At 43.4% G+C, this 20,100-nt stretch overlaps 1 protein-coding gene across 5 annotated transcripts in view; it reads right to left on the bottom strand.

The window, feature by feature from the left end:
- LOC308676226 (serine/threonine-protein phosphatase 6 regulatory subunit 1-like) overlaps nt 1-20,100 on the bottom strand; it is a gene marked incomplete at its 3' end in the record, with an annotated part of 71,314 nt that overhangs the window by 28,876 nt on the left and 22,338 nt on the right. For 3 of the 5 annotated variants that reach the window (XM_081342028.1, XM_081342029.1, XM_081342030.1), the window contains exons 3-12: nt 15,142-15,328; nt 13,549-13,686; nt 12,806-12,871; nt 10,346-10,458; nt 6,652-6,765; nt 5,644-5,809; nt 4,897-5,049; nt 1,489-1,632; nt 710-774; nt 99-214 (exon numbers count right to left, since the gene is read on the bottom strand). In XM_081342028.1, the coding sequence (XP_081198154.1) occupies nt 99-214; nt 710-774; nt 1,489-1,632; nt 4,897-5,049; nt 5,644-5,809; nt 6,652-6,765; nt 10,346-10,458; nt 12,806-12,871; nt 13,549-13,686; nt 15,142-15,328 (1,262 nt within the window). Of the gene's footprint in view, nt 1-98; nt 215-709; nt 775-1,488; nt 1,633-4,896; nt 5,050-5,643; nt 5,810-6,651; nt 6,766-10,345; nt 10,459-12,805; nt 12,872-13,548; nt 13,687-15,141; nt 15,329-20,100 lie in introns of those variants that run through there. The other 2 variants (XM_081342032.1, XM_081342031.1) reach the window with 2 other exon arrangements.

Genomic DNA, 20,100 nt, shown 5'->3' with positions numbered 1-20,100 from the left:
GTCATTAAAAGAGCCAAGGTTGCCTACCCCTGGCTTTAGCCAATCCTGAACGAGAGACATACATAATCTTCACTCCCTGAAGCTGCCCCTCGCATTACCTTGTAAGAGCTGCTTGATGAAATTTGAATGAGGCCACTTCTCAGAACCTTGAGCTAAGGCATTGGCAATCCGGGTGAGGTGCCCCATGTAGCCCTTGCGTCTTCCCCCGTCCAATCTGTAGGAGATGACAAGAGAGAATGGAGGCTGGGGGTGGCTGGGGCTACGACTTGCACACAGTTTGAAAAAGAAGAAATTAAACAAACGACAAGAGGGAAGGAGACTTTAGTGCTTCTACGGAGCTCGTAAGTCGAAGCTATTCCGATTGGTCTGCATGCAGGGAAAAGAAAAGGATCTCCAGATAATCCTTCCAACGCCCAGCAACTCCAGCCAACAGGGCCAATTTGAAAGATGCTGGAAAGTGCAGCTCAGCTCTTTCTGGAGAAGAACAAATCAAACTGTTTTTGTGAAGAAAGAAAAGAAGCCAGTAAATACCTCCATGAAAACCACTGAGTAGAAGAGACTTAAGCAACAGGGGCCTGAAGCATGAGGGAAGGAGCAAAGAAGGATCAAGATAACGGAAGAACCCCTTGGGACTCTTTCTGAAGGAAGAGGAGGAAGAGAGGAGAAATATCTAACCGGGAGACTAAAAGTTTCGCCGTTAACTACTTACTGAGACTGCTCATTCTCCTCCCAGGCAGATAAAATTCTTTGGATTAAGCGACATTTCTGTAGCAACTACAAGGAGAAAACATGAGACAATTGATATGATGATACCTGCTAATTATAAGGGCACCAATGCCTACACCTCAATTAAAAGGCTAGCGGGGTTTTATATGGCTATTTTGAAAAGTTTGCAGGCCTCATCAGTTGAACACAAAAGTCTAAGCCGAGAGTGATGGTGATGGCTTCTGCCCAAAGACAAAAAGGAAGACTCCTGAGACCAATTGTTAACCACTTCCTTAGATACCTCCTCCAGCTTGTTAATAAGCCAGGCATTCACTTCTCCAACAGAAGAAGAATATTTGTAACTCAAGAGTTGAACTGTGGTGTCCTTGGTGCTCTCTGAGCTTGGTTGTTTTCTTGCAGGTGTTTCATTACCAACTAGGTAACATCATCAGTGCTAGAAAGGAGTGAGATTTGCATCGCTGACGATACTACTTAGTTGGGTAATGAAACATCTGTAAAACAACAACAACAACCAAGCTCAGAGAGCACCAAGGACACCACAACCCCCTCCTCTTCCTCTTGTTATTTCAAAGTTGTCTCACTCCCCTTTGTACTTACAGTATGTGGTTCCTTTTCAGAGTCTCTGAAATAATCTTGACCTTCAGTTTAATCTCCTTTCAATTTCCCAACATCGGGATTCAGGATCAAAGCAAGAGTGCTGCTTCTCTCGTCAACGACAAAAGGAGGTTGTTGACCCCCCACAGACAACCCTACGTAACTTACATGTTGGATGACTGGACTTTCTGGGCGGGGCTCCGAGTGGTTCTCTATCGTTTCGTCTCCAACAAGGGGGCTGAAAATGTTGCTAAGGCAGGCCTCCACCTGGGCGTGCAAGAAGTTGTTGTAGGTGTACTTGAAGTAGAGGTTCTGACAGTGAGAGACAAAAGAATAGAATAGCGGGCCTTTACTTATGCCTTTCAACCAATACTCCCAATGACTGTAGCACCAGATTTTCCCTCAGACACGGTATAGCACGGAGCACTGGCAATACCGTGTTTCCCAGAAAATAAGGCCGGGTGTTTTTTTTGTTTTTGCCTCCAAGAGAGGCACCAGGTCTTGTTTTTTGAGGGGGTGACTTTTCCACAGTCTCACCTCGTAGCAACGGCACTGGCAGCCCTGCCTAGCTGGCCCACTTCTTCTGCTGCCACTCATCGCTGCTCACACGCGTCGCCCCCAGCCTCCATTTTGCTGTCAGAGGCCTTCAGGAAATGCCTCTGCAAGTGAGAATGGAGCTCTGGATAGCTCGGTTCTTGGCTTCAGAGGCCTTTCTGGAAGGCCTCTGAGGGTGAAATGCAGGCCAGGGGGCGCTGTGCGCATCAATCCAGAGCGCCATTCTCAGCTGCAGAGGCATTTCCTGAAGGCCGCAGAAGAAGTGGCCAATGTTAGGTGTCGATTCATGGGCTGCAGAAGAAGTGCCCAATGTTAGAGGTCAATTCATGGGAGGCCTGGCTGCAACGGTTAAGCGGATACGGGGCGGGTGGGACAGCTCCACCTCCCCCAACTTGATTTTTAGGCATGCACCTCACCCCAAAACCAGGGCTTACTTTGGGGATAGGGCTTATATTAGGCCCACCCCCAAAAAATCAAGCTAGGGCTTATTAATGGGGTAGGTCTTATTTTTGGGAAAACATGGTAGGTGTATGTATTCCCTGGTTTGTATTTTTTATTGAGCCGTGATGCAGTTTTAAATTATCTTGTAACGTGGGTACACAATATGGTCCAGAAACGTAGCAGTTTCCAAGAGATGCTCTTAGTTTTAACGGAGGCAGCTCCTGAAATATAACTGATTATGTAGCCGTATCAGAAACATATAGACAAATATATGCATAATTTGATTTTTTTTCCCTTATCAAATATACATTTTGGAGATTTATATTAATATGTTGTTCTTAAGATAGTTCAATAGGGACGCGGTGGCTCAGTGGGTTAGGACGCTGAGCTTGTCAATCAGAAGGTTGGCAGTTTGGCAGGTCGATTCCCGAGTGCCATGTAGCAGAGTGAGCGCCTGTTACTCGTCCCAGCTTCTGCCAACCTAGCAGTTCGAAAGCACGTAAAAATGCAAGTAGAAAAATAGGGACTACTACGGTGGGAAGGTAACGGCGTTCCGTGCGCCTTTGGCGTCTAGTCATGCCGGCCACATGACCACGGAGACGTCCTCGGACAAGCGCTGGCTCTTCGGCTTTGAAACGGAGATGAGCACCGGCCCCTAGAGTCGGAAGCGACTAGCACGCATGTGCGAGGGAACATTTACCTTTACCTTTTAAGATAGTTATTTTGGTTTGGCTTTTTTAAAAGGTTTTTTTAAACCCATTTTTTTCACATACAATTCAAGAAGGCAAACATACCAATATTCTTTCTTCCTCCTATTTTTCCCACAAAAACAAACCTACGAGGTGGGCTGTGTGTGTGTGTGCCTGGCCCAAAGTCACCCAGATGGTTTTTCATGCCTAAGGACTAGAACTCAGAGTCTCCTGATTCCTAGGCCAACACTTTAACCATTAGTCAAATTGGCTTGCTGTCTCTCTTTTGCTGTCTTAGGCAATATTATTTTAGCAATTAGATAATCTGTTGGATGGGTATATATTACAACTATTTTTTTTAAAAAAAATGCTTCTGATGCTGTATATTTTTAAAAAATGCATTACAAAAATCCAGCCATATGGGTTTAGGTATCAACAGTAAGTTGATGATATCCAACTGTTTATTTTAGCTCCTGGTTGCCCAAATGATGCTGCTGGAGTACTGACTTAGTGTCTAGATATTGTATTTGTGAGGTTAAAGAGGCTGAGGTTCTACCTAGGAAGACTGAAAAACTGTGGATTTGGGAACCACAGGATCCTGAAAAGACAGACAGACAGACACAGTAGTGGCCAAAATGGTGGAAACCTTTTGGGGAAAGTATATTTTTGAGGTTTGATAGCTAATAACACCACTTTTTTGTAGTAGTATTACCATAGAATTATATCTCAATGGAAAAATAATTTAATCAAGAATGTAATGTAATGAAGTTTAATTATCTGTACTGTATTCTATGAAAAGTTATAGCCAAATAACCAGAAAAAGGATGCACAACTCGCTTAGGTTGATATCAGGTTGCTTTCCCTCATCTGATTGTAGCCAATAAGGTGTCATCTGGTTTTGGCAATGAGCCAATCAGATCACAGTTATTGATGTCATGTATTGAAGCTGAGAGGACGACATTTGTCAGTGATCGCTATCAAGTTGGTTGGGTGCAAAGAGTTGACTGGTTGCCCAGAAAGCGATGTAAAATAGTATTATTATGTGAACAAGGCTACAGTTATAAAGAAATTAGAAGAAAAATTGGTGGAAACTTAACCAAAGGTGGCATTTCTACTGTACACTTTTCCCAAAAGGCTTCCACAATTTTGGCCACTACTGTAGGTAGGTAGGTAGATATAGGTAGGTAGGTAGGTAGGTAGGTAGATAGATAGATAGATAGAGACAGACAGACAGACAGACAGACAGACAGACAGACAAGACAGGCAGGCAGACAGACAGATAGAGACAGACAGACAAGACAGACAGGCAGGCAGACCTACCTACCAACCTTCCTACCTATCAGAACTTAGGTGCAATCTAGGGAGATGCTTGGACTCAGGATTCCTACTCAAAAAATAAAACTGAGAAGGAAGCTCTTTGCTACTTCCTGCTGCCTCCCCACTGAAGCCGGCTGTGAGAGTCACGAATAGGGACCGTATGATTGTGGGCCGCTGCAACCATCCAACATGTGCCAGTTGCCAAGTGACTAAATCACAATCAAGTGACTGTGAGCATGTTGCAATGATTGCAACTTTGAGAACCAGTTGTCTCAATTTTTCACTGCTTTCGTTAACTTTGAAGAGTTGTTGAATGAGTGGTTGTCGGTACTGGGACCGATTCTAAGCTGGCTCATTTTTCTGTATGAGTCCTGAAATGTCACTTGCAAGCCAAGCATGACCCTTAAGCTACAAAATGTTACACACCTTTTCCCTTTTGCCTCCTGCTCACAAAGGAAGAGCGTAGCAAGCTACTGATAGATACTACTGCACTGTAGCTTTTAAGACGCAGCCAAATGCTTCGCCCACAGATCAGAGAGAAATCCCAGCAAACAGAGGCAGTATTGATACTCACCAACATAGTGTCAAGGGCCCCAAGTTCAATGATCTCATCTTGCAGTGCTGTGTTGTTTGTACCCAATGAGCTGGCCAGCAGCTTCACTACATGCAGACGAGTGTTTCCTAAAGGGGGGTCCAGGACCCCCCAGGTAGTCTGCAGGGCTTCTTTCTGTTAGAAGAAAAGTTTATTTTTTTAAACCAACATTTCACATCTAGAGCCACCACCCCCTCCCCATCCCTAATGTTCCAAAGCTTGAGGGGAGGAGGCCAAAATTCTTCTCTTGGAAAAAACAGGCAGGGGCAATTAAGATGTAAAACAGAGGAGCCTTGCACAATTTAAAATCTTGCTCCCCCCACCTTTAAAGAATTCCAGCTCCACCGCTAACTTTCAACGTTTCTCCCTATCTCCAAACTAATAACTCTACCCTAAGAACATATATACGGATTTTTTTTATTTTTATTTTTAAAGATAAAAAATCCATTTCCAGCATTTTTCATTGCTTGGCCAGATGTTCCTTTCGTATGGCAAGCGCTAAATTTACTAATTCCCAGGCCTGTATTCTCAAATGTCTTGAGGAAACTAAACTCCCCAGCCCCTTGCGCTGTGTAGTCCTTTTCTGTGTTAATGCACTGGAGGTTCCATAAATGTTGGTTCTGCAAACCAACAGTCTGGAACGCTTCAAAGGCCATTGGCACTGCTACTTCCTTCCCTGCTGTTTCAATTGTCCTCTGATCTGGCCTATACACACGCACGCCTACTAACCTTTGGTGGATCAAGGAGCAGCCGATGAAGCTCCCTGAGACGCTGTTTGATGGCATGCAGAGTGCCCAAACTGGCCTGGCTGGAAGCCACTTCACAGTTGGGACCAGTCATCTCCATCTGCCCCTCCAGGTTGCAATAAAAGCCCCCTATGCCACCCAAGTCGCTCCTGCAAGGAAGGATCAAAGGAGGCACACGTTACAGGGATGCACTCTCACCAGTCCACCTCTCTGGCTAAGGAAATTTAAACTCTTTGATGCAAATCAAATGCACCAAGGGAGCTATTCTGCCCTCCTGTTCGAGAGTCTCCTTGAAGGGAAAATACCAGAATAACTAAGGCCCTAACTCCGTGGTGGCGAACCTATGGCATGGGTGCCACAGGTGGCACACAGAGCCCTCCCTGTGGGCACGCACACCGTCGGCCCAGTCCTAGGCCTTCAGCTGGGTTTTATAAAACTTTTTTGCTTTAGGCCTCCGCCGCCGTGGGCAAAAAGAAAAAAGAAAAAAGTTCAATCAATCAATCACAACTTCTCGCGGGGGAAAAAAAGATCTCGCAAAGTTGGAATTGATTGAACTTTAGTCCCACCCAGTCTGCCGTTACCACCGCAGCCACGCCCACCCAATGGGCCACACCCACCCAATGGGCCACGCCTAGTCAGTGGGCCACGACCACCCGGCACCTGACAATACATAAGTGGGATTTGGGTTGCAGTTTGGGCACTCAGTCTCCAAAAGGTTCAGCACCACTGCCCTAACTCTAAAGTCAAGGTTGTTTGTAGAGCCCTATTCCAGTTACTACAGTCTTCGCAAGGTACCGTCAGAGGATTTCTGCTGATAGTAATCACCAGATATTAGTAGTAATAGTTTTTAAAATGAAAAAACGTGACAGTCAGGATACAACACTGCTACAAACTGTATACATTTGCTGAGAAATATTTCATACAATTCTGTTAATTGCTCCCCCGAACGTAACAAGTATTTTGTTGCTCTCAGTCCTCGTTTGCTGCATACCTGGGTCTTCGTGGTTCCAGCAGGGTCAGCAAGACCTGGATCCCATTGACTATGACAGATTCGTTCTGTTCTCCATCCAGCATATTGCTTAGCAGCTGCTCAATTGTCTCCTGTCTGGATGCAGGGGAATGGAAATTGCTTTTACTAGATTGTCCCATGAGCTTAGACCTGGCTATTTAATTTTTCATCTTTGGATATGCCACAATGACATAGGCATACCCCATAAAAAGAGGGAGAATAAAAAAGGAACAAAAATGAGATTTTTTTTTAACTTAGGAATTCATTCCTCCCCCCCCCCAAAAAAAAAAATAAATAAATAGAGGAAGCTCAAGAGAGAGCAGTCAACTAGTAATCCTTGGATCTGACTCTGAACTATGCAGCAACATGAACTTTCACAATTAAGGGGAGGACCTTCAAACCCTTTTGAGCTTCAAGATTCTGAAACAGTATTCTGTGCAGATCCTTTATACTTGAGCGTAACTGTAAGCAAAGGAAAAATCTAATGGGAAAAGGTCTGCTGATCCTGTCAAATGATATTCCTGGTAACTGACACTCATCTCTCTTCCCCCCCCCAGCCGTGCTCCCCCTCCCAGGCATACTCAAAAGGCTAACAAACTAGAAGCTTGCAGCACTGCCCTATAATTAAAGCTTTGTTGTGTCTTGCTGCTAATCTGACATTTTTAAATATAGGGGAATGGATCTAATTAACTGAACATAATTTGTGAAAATTAGTTGCTTTAAATCTAGCTTTTGTCTTGGCCTTGTCCCTTTCTTTAGCCTAATTTTACTCCCTCTTTGGAATGTGGCCAGTAAAAAGCCATATATGAGCTTCAACTTGAAAAAAGGCTGTGCACTTAGCTGCTCTATAATGTTCCAAATGGTACTTTTTTATTGAGAGATATGAAGCAAAGAATTTTGGAGGGTCATTCAGCAATACAAGTCCTCCAAAACTGCAGAATGACTCTGAAGGTTTAATTTCAAGCCAAGCTTTAATGGGCTGGGGAAAGCTTCTTCAAGACATTTCTCGGGGTATTATGTGATGAAATTGCTATGTCATAATTATGAAAACATGTTCCTGTTGAAGCTTGACCTAGCACCATTCTCTCTCTCTCTCTCTCTCTCTCTCTCTCTCTTTTTTGCCACCAGACCAACTACAAAATCCATTTCTCTAGCATTAACCATTTTTAAACTCACAGTATTTATTAAATTTGTTGCATCTGATTATTTCATGTAATTTTGACTATTTCTGCCCTTTATTAACATTTGACATTGTTCTATATAGCTTGCTTCATTATCTCAGAAGGTGAGCAGTGTTTTTCAAGTACATTAAAGAAACCAGGAACTTTTAAGGAGAGATCTCGAATATTAACAGCCAAACATGGAAGCCAGCTGCTGGGGCCTGTCAGTATAAGAGCAAGATATGTTGCATTTTTATGCCAGTGGAGGCATTTTAAGAACACCAGAGGGGCACATCACACAGAGTCAAAAAAACAAAGCAGGGAACATTTCATTAAGAAATGACACTGGCTGAGTAAAGCAACACCACTCAGTTTTCATTTGACAAATACAATGGTATTGAACTCTTCTGAGTTAGTTCAAAGCCTGAATATACCACATGTGTTGTTTTTTAAAAAAAGCCTTGTGTATAATTCCCAGTCCTTCATGCAGTTGCCAATAAGCTAAAAGTGTTAATGTGACAGAAGGGGGAAGTTATTAAATACAGGGGAGGTAATCGTATTAACTATATTTAATGGAATACCATTAAATTAAATCAAATCTAGTTGTGTAGACTCTGTCCGCTTTGGGGACTGAAGCCCTAGCAACCCAGTGAAAGATAAAACTGACTGCTCAGCCCCATTACAGCCTTGAACCGTGACCAGGGGGGCTTTTGCCCAGGTTCTCCTGGTGTGCCCCTATTTGGACCGAGATGCCCTACGCACAGTCACTCATGCGCTCGTGACCTCCCGGTTAGAGTACTGCAACGCTCTCTACATGGGGCTGCCCTTGAGGACCAATCGGAGGCTTCAGCTGGTGCAGAATGCAGCCACGTGAGTAGTAATGGGAGTTTCCCGATACTCTCATGTAACACCTCTTCTCCGCGAGCTGCATTGGCTTCCAGTTGCCCTCCGGGTGAGATTCAAGGTGCTGGTGATGACCTATAAAGCCCAAAATGGCATGGGTCCAGATTATCTCAGGGAGCACCTGCTGCCAGCATCAGCCTCCCATCGTCCTGTGCGCTCCCACAGGGAGGGCCTCCTTAGGGTACCGCCGGTTAGGGAATGCCGGCGGGTGATTCCAAGGGGGAGGGCATTCTCTGTGGGCGCGCCTGCCCTGTGGAATGAACTGCCGCTGAAACTTCGGACTGCCCCGGACCTTCGCTCGTTTCGCTGGGACCTGAAAACTTGGTTATTTGATCTTGCTGGCCTGGACTGAGAGGGTTTTAATTTAACTTTAAATTTTAAACTTTAATTTGTTTTAATTGTGGGCTAGTCTTAATTTAATTCTATTTTAATTGTATTTATTTGTATTGTTTTAATTCGCCCTGTAAACCGCCCTGAGTCCTTTGGGAATAGGGCGGTATATAAAATCAATCAAATAAATAAATAAACAAACTCAAAAAAGGAGGCAGACCACCGAAAAGAGGTTCCCTCTTTCGCTTACAATTGAAACTAGGCAACCTGTGCATTGTTGGGTAATCATTTCAGAGAGATTTCCTTAATAATTACCTAAACAGAGAAACAGAACGATCAAGGGCAAAAAAAAAAAAGAAGTGGGAGCAGGAGCAACTTCTGACTTCCTGCCTGCTTCTCCATTAAGTTTTTTTTTCAGGGAATCTGGCAGGGAGCATGGGAAATCTTCCCTTCCCTTCCCCTCCCAGCAGGCAGGCAGGTAAGTAAGTGACCGCTGCTGGGTGGGGGAAGAAGCAAGGGATTGTGAGAAAGTTAAAAATGAAGATCATATGACTTCAGTACTAGTAGTAGTAATAGTAGTAGTAGTAGTAGTAGTAGTAGTAGTAGTAGTAGTAGTAGTACAGGAGCATCGAAACAGCCACAACTTTCCCAAATTACATTCCCTCGGGAGCCAGGGCTCCAGGATTTTTTTTTAATCCCATTTATATCCCGCCCTTCTCCGAAGACTCAGGGCGGCTTACAATCTAAGAAGCACAAATCAATGTGCTTAGCAATAGCCTTCATTCTATGCACATGCCTGCTTATTAGGGCTTTCACACACCCCCCCCAAGCGGCATTATTACAAAGTCAGCTTATTGCCCCCAACAATCTGGGTCCTCATTTTACCTACCTCGGAAGGATGGAAGGCTGAGTCAACCTTGAGCCTGGTGGGATGCGAACCTGCACTAATTGCAGGCAGCTGGTGTTACTTAAGGAGGCATTAGCCCACTGCTCCACCAAGGCTTCTGGACATTTTGGACATACTCTGCACATTAGCCTATTCAAGGTATCCTGGCTCAAAAACCGTTGCCCTACGACGCACCGTTTCGCCCAATCAAAGGTCACGACCACAAGAGCTTAGTACTATATAGACAGCAGTCATATTAAAAAAAAATGAGGTGGATTTTTGATAAAACAGGCATTTCCTCTTTCAAATTCATTTCAGCGTTAGAGAGTGACGCTTATTTCTAACCTAAGGGCAATGGTGCCTCTTTTGTTCCCTGCTGCCGGTGCTTAGCACTCACTTCTCAAGCGTGGCCAGTAACTGGTCCGGCTCAGGACTATCCTGGATTTGGATCATCTGTTCACGGCTCAGCCGGATAATGTCACATAAAGATTGCGAAGCATTGGAATGTTGCTGGGAAGAGGGAATGAGAAAAAAAAGAAGCTTTATAAAGATAAAAGCATAATGGAATACTCCATCCAGTTTTGGTCGCCCAGATGTAAAAAAAAGAAACATCTAGAAAGAAGGCAGAGAAGAGCAACAAAGAGGATCAGGGGACTGGAGGCTAAAACATATAAGGAACGGTTGCTGTAATTAGGTATGTCTAGTTTAATGAAGAGGGACGCAGTGGCTCAGTGGGTTAGGACGCTGAGCTTGTTGATCAGATGGTCGGCAGTTTGGCGGGTCGAATCCCGAGTGCCGTGTAACAGAGTGAGCGCCTGTTACTCGTCCCAGCTTCTGCCAACCTAGCATTTCGAAAGCACGTAAAAATGCAAGTAGAAAAATAGGGACCACTACGGTGGGAAGGTAACAGCGTTCCGTGCGCCTTTGGCGTCTAGTCATGCTGGCCACATGACCACGGAGATGTCTTCGGACAAGCGCTGGCTTTTCGGCTCTGAAACGGAGATGAGCACCGGCCCCTAGAGTCGGAAACGACTAGCACTACCTTTACCTAGTTTAATGAAGAGAAGGACGAGGGGGGACATGATAGCTGTTCTGAACCAGCCAACTACCGGCCTTGTAATAAGGCAAACCCCTGTTCAAGCAGTAGAGACTGGAGAGCGTCTGAGGCTGCAAAGCGTCTGCCAAGTTTAATTCACAAGCAAAACAACAGAACAAGAAACACAGGAACTTGAATCCTCAAGCGGAAGGGTTGCTTTCAGCAACCAGCCCCTCCCCAAACACTCCTTTTATTTAGAGTTCAGGGCGTGGTCTCCCTGTGCCTCCTCCCGAGGAGTCCCACAGCCTTTCTTTGTTTGTTCCTGCTCGACTGCCTCCTGCGTCGGGCGTCCTTGAACAGGGCCAGCTGTGGGTCATCATCCTCCGCACTATCGGGCTCACGCAGCTGAGAAGAGGGCCCCGGCTGAGGGCTCTGCGAAGCCTCCAAGCCATCATCAGCCGGTTCGTCTTCCACACCCTCCTCCTCCCCCTCATCTGAGTCATCCGATACATCTGAGCCGGCTGCCGGACCCACCGGCTGGCCCTGAGTCACAACAATAGCAGTGTTCCAGTATCTCAGGGGCTGCCACAAAAAAGAGGCAGTCAAGCTATTCTCCAAAGCACCCGAAGGCAGGACAAGAAGCAACGGATGGAAAATAGTCAAGGAGAGAAGCAACCTAGAACTAAGGAGAAACTTCCTGACAGTTAGAACAATTAACCAGTGGAACAACCTGCCTCCAGAAGCTGTGAATGCTCCAACACTGGAAGTTTTTAAGAAGAGATCGGACAGCCATTTGTCTGAAATGGTATAGGGTTTCCTGCCTGAGCAGGGGGTTGGACTAGAACCGGGCTTTTCAACCTTTTCACCCATTGCACCACTTTTAGGATATGGCAACATCCGAGTACCACCAGTACCTTGCAAGGTGTCAAAAATGACACCTAGCAAGGTGTCAAAAATGTGATGACCAAAAAAAAAAAAAAAGGAAAAAAGTGATGAAGTACAGGTAGTCTTCGACTTACAACAGTTCTCTTAGTGACTGTTCGAAGTTAAAATGGCACTGAAAAAAGTGCCCCCCACCCCCAAGCCACAGCCGAGCAAGACACCTGCCTGTCCGCCCGGTGGCGCTCTTCCTCCTGTCTGAGGTTTTCATTTTTGTCAGCATTTCTGTTGAGGATTGGCACCGGGGTGAGGTGGGGGTGGGTGTTTGGTTTTTATTCCCCCCGCTGCTGGGTGGTCGCAGCAGGTTTTGGTCACTTCACATGATCCTGGGACACTGTGACCGTACATTCCAGTTGACCGGCGTTTCTTCTGGGCTCAGCAGAAGCGCCAGGATCAGTGCTGAGCTCCAGCTGGAGCCTGGCGCTGATGCTGGCGTTTCCGCTGAGCCCTGACAGCCCCGAAGAAACGCTGATCCTGGTGCTTCCGCTGAGCCCTGACAGCCCTGCAGCTCCAGCCATTTCTTGCTCAGGCTTGTGCGGTGCTGCCACCGGTTCAGCTCATTCCCCTCCCCCGCTACCACTTTTCTAGGATGGTCATGTACCACCTGCCAGGTGCCAATGTACCACAGGTGGTACCCGTGCCACTGGTTGAAAAGCCCTGGACTAGACGACCTCCACGGTCCCTTCCAACTTCATTATTATTTTTAAAAAAATCTCTTCTAGTTGGAACAGCACCTGAATGCACCAGAACTACAGCAAAGCAACTGCTTGTTTTAGTTTCCATTGGCTGTTATCGATCAGAAGAAAGCAATCCAACGGCATGTCCAACACTGCACACAAGTATATACAAACAGGTACCTCCATAGTTGTAATTGCTACTTACATTGTCATCTTTTGAAGGGTGGATCATCCCAATAAGCCTCTGCACAATTTTTTCCTCATTAAGCCACTTTGGATAATGAAAAGAAAACAATGGTAAGACTAAAGAAAGATGTCTCAGATCTACCCCACTTATACATTGAAACTAATTCAGGGACAAATAAATGCAGTTCCAGTGATGCGTCACCTTTTCCCCAAAGTCCATCACTGAGCTATGTTTACTAGTGTAACAGTAAAAAACAACAACTTCATAATAACATTTGACCAGTGAAAAGGGTCAAAAGAAATGGAACATACATGTAAAAAATAATTATCAAGATTTCAGAAGATTCAAGTGGTGGTTATTCTAGAATAAATAGGTTAATAAGGTATTCACTGACTTTAGAGCTTTTATCCCTAATCCTTGATGGGCAGGAAATGGTTCTTGCTTGGCAAAGATGCAGCAGAACATTGTGATACCTATAATAATCCATTTAATCCATTTAAGTCTTTTAAATGGCTATTGCTCATAAGAAAGAAAACTGGGGCATGACAGAGTTATAGTATGGTTTGGCTTGACTAACACATCAGATCTTTTACTTAATTATGTATCTCCACAGAACAAGGAAATAATACCATTTCAAAACTGGTTATTGTATTTCTAGACAAACTGACCAAAATAACAAAGGCTGTATAGAAACCTATATTGTTTGCTCTTCCAAGGAAGCAAAGGGGAGTAGGCAAGAATGCCTGCAGCTGGATCCTTACATTGAATACATCTTGCCTGAGCTGTGATTGCTCTACACAGGTTAGGAGTCGCAGCAGGAGGTCCATGATGGCTGAGGTACCAATGTGATGTAGCAGCAGATTGACAAAGTCATCCTTCTTACGCAAGAAGGCAACTATCTGGACAAAAAAAAACAAATTAGGGTTGAGGGAAAGCGGGTAAAAGCCACTCTGGAAACAAATGGCCCTACAAAGTTCCATCCTGAATATGGGAGTAGAATGGACAACTCCCACACCAGGGGAAAATAATATGTATTCTATATAGCTGAGTCTATAGTTCATTTGTTAACAATCTTGCACAGAAATGGGCCATCCCGCATATCAGCCTAATCGTGAAGTACACATTTTTTTTGCAATCCTTGGGCAATATAATAGTTAGACCATGTAACTGTGATTAGGTATCCCCAGGTTCAAATTCCTACTCAGTCATGAAGTTCAAATGAGTCACCACTGTTTAGCTTAGCATGCAGGAATGTTATAAAGATAAAAGGGATATAGTTCCTTAAAGGATGGGCAGGATAAAACAAATACCGTAGCAGCTAGATTACAGAGAATCTCCATTTTGAACATTACCTTGTTTTACAAATTAGTCAATCATGTGCTTTAAGGAACTTGGTCATTTGATAAGCAATAATTATTCTCAAAAGGGACGCGGTGGCTCAGTGGGTTAGGACGCTGAGCTTGTCGATCAGAAGATCGGCAGTTTGGCAGGTCGAATCCCGAGTGCCGCGTAGCACAGTAAGCGCCTGTTACTCGTCCCAGCTTCTGCCAACCTAGCAGTTCGAAAGCACGTAAAAATGCAAGTAGAAAAATAGGGACCACTACAGTGGGAAGGTAACAGCGTTCTGTGCGCCTTTGGCGTCTAGTCATGCCGGCCACATGACCACGGAGACGTCCTCGGACAAGCGCTGGCTCTTCGGCTTTGAAACGGAGATGAGCACCGGCCCCTAGAGTCGGAAACGACTAGCACGCATGTGTGGGGGAATCTTTACCTTTAATTATTCTCAATAAAATATTTATTACTGAAACGTATATTATTTGTATGTGATAATCAATATTTTAGGATGTTTTCATGTAGGTGCTATAGTATTTACCCTACTGAAGATCCACTAAATAATTGGTTCAATTACATTCATGACAAGCTATATTCTAGGTCTTCTACAAGTTTTTTTCAAAGCTCTATGTGACTACACCAGCTTGGCTAGGTAGCTGCCCCTAGCTGACCTTCAATGAACTTGAAAAGCTAATCCACTGTAACCCGGTTAGCATTTGATGGGAGAATACAAGAAGAACCAACCAGGCCGAGAAGTTAAAAATATATCCTGGAAGAAGGAAGTAAGAAACTGCTACCATACTGTGTCAACAAAGCTAGGTGAACACACCCACAAAGTCACCATGAGCTGATGCTATTTCAATTGAGTCTTTGCTATTTGTGTGTATGAATGAGCAAACTAGAAAGGAAAATGATAGAAATCCTTTGAGACGAACCATATGATTAGTGAGGAAGGGAATTATCAATTTATGATGAAGCTTTATTTCTTTCTTTAGCAGTCCAAAAAAGCTTTAAGACATTACCTGATCAGTCTTACGGTTGATAAGAATCCCCATAACCTTGCTGAAGAAGCTGGCCAACAGAGGATTGAGGATTCCACCAGTCTGAAGGAAGCCATAGAGACGTCGCAGGAGAGATTCATCCTCACCCAGTGCGTCATTTATCTGTGTGACGTCTGATGTCAAGATCTCGCAAGAAACACTTGGATATCTAAAAACGGGCGATTGTTAAAAGCAGATGTAGCCCAACCCTGGTGCACAGCACAAATATCTCTCCCAAGCTTGACTACTGACTCAAAATTAAGAAGATGAAGAAAAATGATCTGCACAGTAAAATGTTAACAGAATTTATTCAGAATCTGAAGTTCTGTGCTTCTAATTTACATTCTGCTCTGAGTGGATATTGGTATTTCCTTAATTTGTCCAGCTCATTGCATTGATTATAGCAGTGGGATATTTCCAGAACACTATATATTCATCAATTGCCCAATGCAAGTGTCACCACTTTTCTTTGAATTCTAATGATGTGAAATTATAGTAAGAAACTAGTGTGAACCTTTGAATAATAAAAATTATATAATTATAATCTGTAAAAATTATTATGTGCCAGTAATAAAAAAATGGTAGGAACATATAGTTGAAAAAGTAGTCGTAAAGGAGGATAATATATTGTGAGATATCAAAACATCAACTGATGAAGTCTTGGTCCATAACATACCAAATTTAATTGTGGTTGAAAAAAAGAAGTGTGGATAATTGATGTGACAATATCAGGGGATAGTATAATAAAAAACAAAAAAAATGGGGAAATTCACAAAGTAACAAAATCTGAAAATCAAAGTTGAAAGATTATGGCATAATCCAATCATGGTAGTCCCAGAGCTTGTTTTGTTTATTTATAAAATTTAACTGCTGTCCATCTCGCCAGGAGGATTCTGGTTACTGGAACACTGGGTACTATATCAAAAGTTTTTGGATGGCACTTAGAAGAAATGCACATTGACAAAATTTCCACCTGTTAATTACAAAGGCTATGTTGTTTGGATCTGCACATCTACTACACTGATAGATTATAACATCCTAGATTGTTCAGAAGAACTTGATACATATGAATGCCAACACCAGCTAAAGAATTTGCAGCTATGATTTCACATTTATGTATTTATTTAGAAAATTTATACTGCTACCTCCTCACATATGGCGACTCAAGGCGGCTTACAGGACATAAAAGCTCAATATAAAAGAAAAAAAATGAAAAAGAATAAAAGATAAAAATAAAATAATAATCCCCACATATGTGCATATATAAGAAAAAATAATAAAAGAAGCTAAATTGTTCTGGGACTTTGCAATTCAAACTGATAGGCACCTGCCACATAACATCCTAGACCAGGGGTAGGCAACCTTGGCTCTTTGATGACTTGTGGACTTCAACTCCCAGAATTCCTGAGTCAGCATGGCTGGCTCAGGAATTCTGGGAGTTGAAGTCTATGAGTCATCAAAGAGCCAAGGTTGCCTATCCCTGTCCTAGACGTAGCAATTGTGCAGAAGAAAGACAAAAAAGTCTGGATAGGGGGCATGGTAGTACCCAAAGACAGCAGAATACAAGCCAAAGAACTACAGAAGACAACAAGATAGAACCTGCAAACAGAAACAGAACAACTGTGGCAAAAGAAAACAAAGGTAGTATCAATAGTAACAGCGCTTGGGGTGTAATTTCAAAATAACTGGAGCACCACTTTTAACACCTGAGGCACTGACAAAATCACCATCAGTTAATTAGAAAAGGCAGCTTTACTCAGAACAGCTTATGTCCTGCTACAATATCTTTTAACACCATCAAAAATCCTCATTTGCCTATCCCAGGTCCCTGGGATGGGCAACGGGTAGATAAAAATGCCAAATCCAATCTGTACATTTGGCTGACTGTGTGAAGAATAATAATAATAATAATAATAATAATAATAATAATAATAATAATAATAATAATAATAATAATAATAATAATAATTCCAAATGCAAAATACAGTAGAAATGAGACAGGGCAAGGCAAAGTGTTAATTAAAAAAAAAACAAGGCAAAGCAAATAACAACCAGACCTGGCAATGACCAAAAGCAGGAAAGAGAAGAAAGAGACAAGAGGTTCTAATTCAGGCTGCACAAGACCAAACCTTAAGAAAAAATGTACAGGTAGTTTTTGACTAACAACAGTTTGTTTAGTGACCCTGCAAAGTTGCAACAGCACTGGAAAAAAGTAACCTATGAGCATTTTTCACAGGACCATGGCAGCACTCCCATGGAGACATGATCACACGTCAGATGCTTGGCTACTGACTCATATTTATTTTATTTTATTTTTTATTTTAATTCCATTTATATCCCGCCCTTCTCTGAAGACTCAGGGCGGCTTACAAGCTTAGCAGTAGCCTTCATTCTATGTATATGCCTGCTTATTAGGGCTTTCACACAAACCCCAAGCGGCATTATTACAAAGTCAGCTTATTGCCCCCAACAATCTGGGTCCTCATTTTACCTACCTCGGAAGGATGGAAGGCTGAGTCAACCTTGAGCCTGGTGGGACTCGAACCTGCACTAATTGCAGGCAGCTGGTGATACTTAAGGAGGCATTAGCCCACTGCTCCACCAAGGCTCTTTATATTTATGACGGTTGCAGAGTTCCTGGGGTCATGTGATCACCTTTTGTGACCTTCTGACAACCAAAGTCAATGGGGAAGCCAGATTCACTTTACAGTCGTGTTAATTAATTTAACAACTGCAGTGACTCGCTTAACAACTGTAGCAAGAAAAGTTGCAAATTGGGGCAAAACCCATTTAACAGATATCTCTCACTTAGCAACAGAAATTTTGGGCTCAACTGTGGTTGTAAATTGAGAATTACCTATATACAAAGCCAGAATTGAGAAGACAGCAACAGGAAGGAAATGCCGCCTCTACAACTGCTAATCAGGACCACCTGATTAGCTGCTGCAAGAAGATCACACAGTCTGACAAAAACAACAGCAGGACAAGTAGCAACAATCTTGCGTTGGAATATTTGAAAGAAATACCATTTGTCTGCAAGCAAGAATTGGTGGGATTACAAAATAGACAAAGGAATAGAAAATGAAGAAACTAAAGTGCTCTGGGATTTTAGAATTCAAACAAATAAGTGCCTGCCACATAACACCCCCAAACTTAACAATTGTTGATAAAATAAGACAAAAAAAGTCTGGATAGTGGACAATGCAGTATCTGGAGAAAGCAGAATAGAAGAGAAAGAACTAAGGAGCATAGCAAAATACAAAGGAGAAGAAGGACGGCTGTGGCAAAAGAAAGCAAAAATAGTACCAATAGTAAAAAGTTTGTAATATTTGCTTTGGGTGGAATCCCAGAACAATGAGAGCATCACTTGAACACCATCAGCACTGGCAAATTCTCCATCCGTCAATTGCGAAAGGCAGCTTTACGTGGAACTGCCTGCATTCTGTGACAACACTTTTAATATTATTAAACTGCAACGCCTACCTATCTCAGGTCCTTGGGAAGGACTCCAATAGCTGGATAAAAATACCAGTCTAATCATCTGGCTGTGCGATCAATCACAATAACGGATGCCATACCAAGAATTCTTGTTTGGCACTTGGAAAACCTGCGTGTTGACAAAACTTCCATCTGTCAATTGCAAAAGGCTGCTTGGCTCCATATATATATACTATGCCAACACATTACAACATCCTAGGATAGCGATGGCGAACCTTTTAGAGACCGAGTGCCCAACCTGCAACCCAAAACCCATTTATGTATCGTTGGGTGCCGGGTGGGCATGGCCCGTTGGATGGGTGTGGCCAATTGGGTGGGCGTGGCTACAGTGGTAACGGCAGACTGGGTGGGACTAAAAAGTTTTTTTTTAATTCCATTTATATCCCGCCCTTCTCCGAAGACTCAGGGCGGCTTACAAGCTTAGCAGTAGCCTTCATTCTATGTATATGCCTGCTTATTAGGGCTTTCACACACACCCCAAGCGGCATTATTACAAAGTCAGCTTAATTGCCCCCAACAATCTGGGTCCTCATTTTACCTACCTCGGAAGGATGGAAGGCTGAGTCAACCTTGAGCCTGGTGGGACTCGAACCTGCACTAATTGCAGGCAGCTGGTGTTACTTAAGGAGGCATTAGCCCACTGTTCCACCAAAGTTCAATCAAACAATTTCAACTTTGCGAGATCTTTTTTTTTCCCCCATGATAAGATGAAATTGATTGATTGAACTTTTTTTTTTTGCACACGGCAGTGGAGGCCTAAAGCAAAAAGGTTTTATAAAACCCAGCTAGGACTGGGGCGATGGCGTGCATGCTCACAGAGAGGGCTCTGCATGCCACCTGTGGCATGCGTGCAATAGGTTCGCCACCACGGTCCTAGGATCTTGAGAAAAACTTAATGCATATAAAAGCCAACACCAGTTAAAGAACTGGCAACTGTGGCTTTACATGTTTATGTATATAATAATTGCTAGGTGGATAAAAATGAGAAATCCAATCTAAACATCTGTCTGACTGTGCAACCATACACATTAAACTTGTATGCCACCCAATTCTGAAAGACTCTGTCATGAAAATCCAAAGAGTACACAATAGAGGATTCATACATAATTTTGCTGTTGAATTAAGGAGCTATGCTTATTTTCTGCTGCTGTGCTATTTTAGTGCTTACTCATTCAAGGCATGATTAGAACAACCATGGGTAGAAAGGCTGATGGAGGTCCTACACAACCCAGGCAACTGTCCATAATTTCTAGAATTATCTAGTTATTCTGTATACTGTACTTCTGCTAGGATCACTGAGTTGGTGATTCAGTAACCATCTATGGCAGGGGTGTCAAACTGCCAGTCTTTGGGCGGGACTCATCATCAGGAAACTGCGCCCACCCCATCGCCGGCAATGGAGAAAAAGCTTTGATACGTTGCACAACATCACGTGATGTCGCA

The sequence above is a fragment of the Vipera berus genome, assembly GCF_964194415.1.
Source record: "Vipera berus genome assembly, chromosome: W".
NCBI classification, from domain to species: domain Eukaryota; kingdom Metazoa; phylum Chordata; class Lepidosauria; order Squamata; family Viperidae; genus Vipera; species Vipera berus.
Note: the sequence above shows the minus strand (reverse complement) of the source record. Positions and strands in the feature narration are given on the sequence as shown.